This window comes from Pelophylax lessonae (assembly GCF_965119305.1).
Source record: "Pelophylax lessonae genome assembly, chromosome: 7".
NCBI classification, from domain to species: domain Eukaryota; kingdom Metazoa; phylum Chordata; class Amphibia; order Anura; family Ranidae; genus Pelophylax; species Pelophylax lessonae.
This window is the reverse complement of record NC_138774.1, coordinates 293809119-293816102: the sequence shown is the minus strand read 5'-3', so window position 1 is coordinate 293816102 and position 6984 is coordinate 293809119. Positions and strand designations below refer to the sequence as shown.

General features: G+C 55.9%; 2 protein-coding genes across 2 annotated transcripts in view; both read right to left on the bottom strand.

The window, feature by feature from the left end:
- The window catches only part of GPKOW (G-patch domain and KOW motifs), a gene marked incomplete at its 5' end in the record, with an annotated part of 12915 nt that extends 12061 nt beyond the window's left edge, over positions 1–854 (bottom strand). Inside the window, one exon of the mRNA XM_082263294.1 lies at positions 785–854. Within this exon, the coding sequence (XP_082119420.1) occupies positions 785–854 (70 nt within the window). The remainder of the gene's footprint in view (positions 1–784) is intronic.
- Positions 1–6984, bottom strand: part of WDR45 (WD repeat domain 45) — a 443369-nt gene that overhangs the window by 52844 nt on the left and 383541 nt on the right. The window lies entirely within an intron of this gene.

Below are 6984 nucleotides of genomic sequence, written 5' to 3'. Positions count from 1 at the left end.
TGCTCCTCCAGCCCCCCTCTGTGCTCCTCCAGCTCCCCTCTGTGCTTCTCCAGCTCCCCTCTGTGCTTCTCCAGCTCCCCTCTGTGCTTCTCCGGGTCCCCCTCTGGGCTCCTCTGGTGCCCTCTGTGCTCCCCCTCTGTGCTCCTCCAGCTCCCCTCTGTGCTCTTCCGGTCCCCCTCTATGCTCCTCCAGCTCCCCTCTGTACTTCTCCGGGTCCCCCTCTATGGTCCTTCGGCTCCCCCTCTCTGGTCCTCCAACTCACCTCTATGCTCCTCCGGTCCCCCTCTGTGCTCCTCCAGCTCCCCTCTGTGCTTCTCCAGGTCCCCCTCTATGGTCCTTCGGCTCCCCCTCTGCTCCTCCAACTCACCTCTATGCTCCTCCGGTCCCCCTCTGGGTTCCTCCAGCTCCCCTCTGTGCTTCTCTGGGTCCCCCTCTATGGTCCTTCGGCTCCCCCTCTGTGCTCCTCCGACTCACCTCTATGCTCCTCCGGTCCCCCTCTGTGTTCCTCCAGCTCCCCTATGTGCTTCTCCGGGTCCCCCTCTATAGTCCTTCGGCTCCCCCTCTGTGCTCCTCAGGCTCCCCACTTTGCTCTTCCAGTCCTCCTCTGTGCTCCTCCGACTCACCTCTATGCTCCTCCAGTCCCCCTCTGTGCTCCTCTGGTGCCCTCTGTGCTCCCCCTCTGTGCTCTTCTGGTCCCCCTCTGTGCTCCTCCAGCTCCCCTCTGTGCTTCTCCGGGTCCCCCTCTATGGTCCTTCGGCTCCCCGTCTCTGCTCCTCCAACTCACCTCTATGCTCCTCCGGTCCCCCTCTGTGTTCCTCCAGCTCCCCTCTGTGCTTCTCCGGGTCCCCCTCCATGATCCTTCGGCTCCCCTCTTTGCTCTTCCAGTCCTCCTCTGTGCTCCTCCGACTCACCTATATGCTCCTCCAGTCCCCCTCTGTGTTCCTCCTGCTCCCCTCTGTGCTCTTCTGGTCCCCCTCTGGGCTCCTCTGACTCCCCTCTGTGCTCCTCAAGCTCCCCTCTGTGCTCCTCCGGGTCCCCCTCTATGCTCTTCGGGCTCCCCTCTGTGCTCCTCCGGTCCCCCTCTGCGCTCCTCCGTCTCCCCTCTGTGCTCCTACGGCTCCCCTCTGTGCTCCTCTGGTCCCCCATTTGTGCTCCTTGGGCTCCCCTCTGTGCTCTTCCAGGTCCCCCTCTGTGCTCCTTGGGCTCCCCTCTGTGCTCTTCCAGGTTCCCCTCTGTGCTTCTCCGGGTCCCCCTCTATGGTCCTTCGGCTCCCCCTCTGTGCTCATCCAACTCACCTCCTCCAATTCCCCTCTATGCTCCTCCGGCTCCCCTCTGTGCTCCTCCGGTCCCCCTTTGTGCTCCTTTGGTCCCCCATCTGTGCTCCTCGGGCTCCCCTCTGTGCTCTTCCGGTCCCCCTCTGTGCTCCTCCAGGCTCCCCTCTATGCTCCTCCGGGTCCCCCTCTATGCTCCTCCAGCTCCCCTCTTTGCTCTTCCGGTCCCCCTCTGTGCTCCTCCAACTCACCTCTATGCTCCTCCAGTCCCCCTCTGTGCTCCTCCAGCTCCCCTCTGTGCTCCTCTGGTCCCCCTCTGTGCTCCTCCTCAAGCTCCCCTCTATGCTCCTCCGGGTCCCCCTCTATGCTCTTTGGGCTCCCCTCTGTGCTCTTCTGGTCCTTCTCTGTGCTCTTCCAATCCCCTCTGTGCTCCTCTGGTCCCCCCTTTTCCAGTTTATGAATGGGGAGGAGCCTATTACTCCTGTCCATTCATCTTCATTGCAGCTGAGGCTGCAGAGAAAGGGACTGAGGAATCTGTGTCCTCAAAGACGAGATATCAGGGGTCTGTTTAGACCCCTAATATCTCACCAAAGCCCCCCAACAGGGCTGATTAAAAAAAAAAAGAAGAAAGGACTGTAATAAATAAATATTTAAAAATGACATTGTAAAAATTATAAAGAATAAAATAAAATAAAAAACACTGACACCATCCACCCCAAAAACAAAAAACAAAAAAAGCATTGAAAAAAAAAAAAAACATAAATTTTAAAAAATAAAATTGTAAAAATAATAAAAAAAAAAAACTACTGACACCGACCACTTCTCTACTGACACCATCCACTACCCTACTGATACGGTCCACTGCCAACCTCCTTCCCCCCAAAAAAGAATTGTGAAAAAATAAATTAAATTGAAAAAAAAAGATATATATATTTGTAAAAAAGTTATAAATAAAAAAAAATAAAAAACTACAGACACTGTCCACTGCTCTACTGACACCATCCAGTTATAGCCATCCACAACCCCCACCCCTAACCGAAGCACTTTGAAAAAAATATTTGAAAAAAAAATAAAAATAAAATTGTAAAAAATAATACAAAATAAAATAATAAAAATAAAAAATTACTGACACCATCCACTGCTCTACTGACACTGTCCACTGCCCTCACAAAATGTTTGTAAAAAATAACACAAAAATAAAATTGTAAAAGTAAAAGTGCCCATCCAATGCAGCCTGACCAGTGCCCAGCAATGCAGCCTCACCAGTGCCTATCCAATGCAGCCTGACCAGTGCCTATCCAATGCAGCCTCACCAGTGCCCCGCAATGCAGCTTTATCAGTCCCCATCTATGCAGCCTCACCAGTGCTAAGCAATACAGCCTCACCAGTGCCCATCCAATGCAGCCTCACCAGTGCCTATCCAATGCAGCCTCACCAGTGCCTATCCAATGCAGCCTCACCAGTGCCCATCCAATGCAGCCTCACCAGTGCCCATCCAATGCAGCCTCACCAGTGCCCATCCAATGCAGCCTGACCAGTGCCCAGCAATGCAGCCTTACCAGTTCCCATCCAATGCAGCCTCACCAGTGCCCATCCAATGCAGCCTCACCAGTGCCCATCCAATGCAGCCTCACCAGTGCCCAGCAATGCAGCCTCACCAGTGCCCAGCAATACAGCCTGACCAGTGCCCATCCAATGCAGCCTGACCAGTGCCCAGCAATGCAGCCTCACCAGTGCCTATCCAATGCAGCCTGACCAGTGCCTATCCAATGCAGCCTCACTAGTGCCCGGCAATGCAGCTTTATCAGTCCCCATCTATGCAGCCTCACCAGTGCCCATCCAATGCAGCTTCACCAGTGCCTATCCAATGCAGCCTCACCAGTGCCCATCCAATGCAGCCTCACTAGTGCCCATCCAGCGCAGCCTCACCAGTGCCCATCCAATGCAGCCTCACCAGTGCCCATCCAGTGCAGCCTCACCAGTGCCCATCCAATGCAGCCTCACCAGTGCCCATCCAATGCATCCTCACCAGTGCCCATCCAATGCAGCCTGACCAGTGCCCAGCAATGCAGCCTCACCAGTTCCCATCCAATGCAGCCTCACCAGTGCCCAGCAATGCAGCCTCACCAGTGCGCAGCAATACAGCCTGACCAGTGCCCATCCAATGCAGCCTGACCAGTGCCCAACAATGCAGCCTCACCAGTGCCTATCCAATGCAGCCTGACCAGTGCCTATCCAATGCAGCCTCGCTAGTGCCCGGCAATGCAGCTTTAGCAGTCCCCATCTATGCAGCCTCACCAGTGCTCAGCAATGCAGCCTCACCAGTGCCCATCCAATGCAGCTTCACCAGTGCCCAGCAATCCAGCCTGACCAGTGCCTATCCAATGCAGCCTGACCGGTGCCTATCCAATGCAGCCTCACTAGTGCCTGGCAATGCAGCTTTATCAGTCCCCATCTATTCAGCCTCACCAGTGCTCAGCAATGCAGACTCACCAATGCCCGGCAATGCAGCTTCATCAGTGCCCATCCAATGCAGTCTTATAAGTGCCCAGCAATGCAGCCTGACCAGTGTCCAGCAATGCAGCCTCACCAGTGCCTATCCAATGCAGCCTGACCAGTGCCTATCCAATGCAGCCTGACCAGTGCCTATCCAATGCAGCCTCACCAGTGCCCATCTATGCAGCCTCACCAGTGCCCAGCAATGCAGCCTCACTAGTGCCCGGCAATGCAGCTTTATCAGTCCCCATCTATTCAGCCTCACCAGTGCTCAGCAATGCAGACTCACCAGTGCCCGGCAATGCAGCTTCATCAGTGCCTATCCAATGCAGTCTTATAAGTGCCCAGCAATGCAGCCTGACCAGTGCCTATCCAATGCAGCCTGACCAGTGCCTATCCAATGCAGCCTCACTAGTGCCCCGCAATGCAGCTTTATCAGTCCCCATCTATGTAGCTTCATCAGTGCCCATCCAATGCAGTCCTATGAGTGCCCATCTATGCAGCCTTACCAGTGCAGGGGGTCAGAGAGAATTTGAATCGCTGGGCGCCCGCCAACACACAAGTCCCGCCTGCTCCAACCTATGATAGACAGCACACGTCCCGGCATTGGACAAATGTGCTGTCTACTAAAGGAGCCAAACCAGGAGGCGGACTTAGTGTGACATTGGGCGCTGGTGATTCAAATTAAAGCTGACCCAGCAGGTGACACCGACCTGACACTCTCCAGTGGGCGGACCGCCCCCCCCTCCCCCTCTACCTCACATAGTGCACCCCTGGATTCTGCACATAGCGCACCCCTGAACTCTGCACAACAAAATTGTGCATTCCCTGAACTGCTGATATTGTGTGACATAAAAAAGTGGAATTACCGCCATTTTATTCTCCAGGGTGTCTGCTTTCAAAAATATATATAATGGGGGGGGGGGGAATCTTCAGACCTAAAATGTTTTTTTTTTAAACGGTGGCGGTGAAACTCGTTCGCGGTGATTCTGCGCCCCGCTCGCTGTCGGCGGCGGATCCTGCGCCCCGCGGGGCATTACTCTCATCATCCACCTCTGCTGCAGCTTGTAAGGTGTGGAGATGAGGATCTGAGCACATGTGTCCCGGGGAGGTGGGGGAGGGTGGGGCTGCTCATGTTTTCCCATGGATCGCTCCAACAAGCTCCCTCTTGTCAGACTCCGGAATCCTCCCAGCCATGGGTGACACCCAGGGATTCCCTTCATAGTCTGAGCTATGCTGCACCCCCCCCCCTCCCCCAACATTCATTCCTCCAATGACAAGTGACCGCTGACCTTTCCCCAACTACTTGCTAATTCCAGCAAGACTGTGCTACCCCCCCCCCCCCACCCCCCACACACACCTCCCCCCCCCCCAACACACACGAAGGATTTTATCTGATCTGTAGGTGATGTGCAGAGTCTCCGCTCTACTGAGCACTCTAAAGTAAGGGGGGACTCTGGTGTAAGGGGGGGGCTCTGATGTAAGGGGGGGGGCTCTGATGTAAGGGGCGGCTCTGATGTAAGGGGGGCTCTGATGTAAGGAGGGGGCTCTGATGTAAGGGGGGTTCTGATGTAAGGGGGGGACTCTGATGTAAGGAGGGGGGCTCTGATGTAAGGGGGGCTCTGATGTAAGGGGGGGGGCTCTGATGTAAGGGGCGGCTCTGATGTAAGGGGGGACTCTGATGTAAGGGGGGACTCTGATGTAGGGGGGGGACTCTGATGTAAGGGGGGACTCTGATGTAAGGGGGGGGGGACTCTGATGTAAGGGGGGGACTCTGATGTAAGGGGGGCTCTGATGTAAGGGGGGCTCTGATGTAAGGAGGGGGCTCTGATGTAAGGGGGGCTCTGATGTAAGGGGGGGCTCTGATGTAAGGGGGGACTCTGATGTAAGGAGGGGGGCTCTGATGTAAGGGGGGCTCTGATGTAAGGGGGGGACTCTGATGTAAGGGGGGGGACTCTGATGTAAGGAGGGGGCTCTGATGTAAGGGGGGACTCTGATGTAAGGGGGGCTCTGATGTAAGGGGGGGCTCTGATGTAAGGGGGGGCTCTGATGTAAGGGGGGACTCTGGTGTAAGGGGGGGGCTCTGATGTAAGGGGGGGGGCTCTGATGTAAGGGGGGCTCTGATGTAAGGGGGGACTCTGATGTAAGGAGGGGGGCTCTGATGTAAGGGGGGCTCTGATGTAAGGGGGGGGCTCTGATGTAAGGGGCGGCTCTGATGTAAGGGGGACTCTGATGTAAGGGGGGACTCTGATGTAGGGGGGGGACTCTGATGTAAGGGGGGACTCTGATGTAAGGGGGGGGGGACTCTGATGTAAGGGGGGGACTCTGATGTAAGGGGGGCTCTGATGTAAGGGGGGCTCTGATGTAAGGAGGGGGCTCTGATGTAAGGGGGGCTCTGATGTAAGGGGGGGCTCTGATGTAAGGGGGGACTCTGATGTAAGGAGGGGGGCTCTGATGTAAGGGGGGCTCTGATGTAAGGGGGGGACTCTGATGTAAGGGGGGGGACTCTGATGTAAGGAGGGGGCTCTGATGTAAGGGGGGACTCTGATGTAAGGGGGGCTCTGATGTAAGGGGGGGCTCTGATGTAAGGGGGGGCTCTGATGTAAGGGGGGACTCTGATGTAAGGGGGGGCTCTGATGTAAGGAGGGGGCTCTGATGTAAGGGGGGGGCTCTGATGTAAGGAGGGGGCTCTGATGTAAGGGGGGACTCTGATGTAAGGGGGGCTCTGATGTAAGGGGGGGGGCTCTGATGTAAGGGGCGGCTCTGATGTAGGGGGGGGACTCTGATGTAAGGGGGGGGACTCTGATGTAAGGGGGGGACACTCTGATGTAAGGGGGGGACTCTGATGTAAGGGGGGGGGGGGCTCTGATGTAAGGGGGGGACTCTGATGTAAGGGGGGGACTCTGATGTAAGGGGGGGGACTCTGATGTAAGGGGGGGGGGACTCTGATGTAAGGGGGGGACTCTGATGTAAGGGGGGACTCTGATGTAAGGGGGGCTCTGATGTAAAGGGGGGACTCTGATGTAAGGGGGGACTCTGATGTAGGGGGGGACTCTGATGTAAGGGGGGACTCTGATGTAAGGGGGGGCTCTGAGACACTGTGTATGAGAGGAGTAGGTAGATGTGGGAGGAGTAGATAGGTGTGGGAGGAGTATGAGAGGAGTAGGTAGGTGTGGGAGGAGTAGGTAGGTGTGGGAGGAGTATGAGAGTAGTAGGT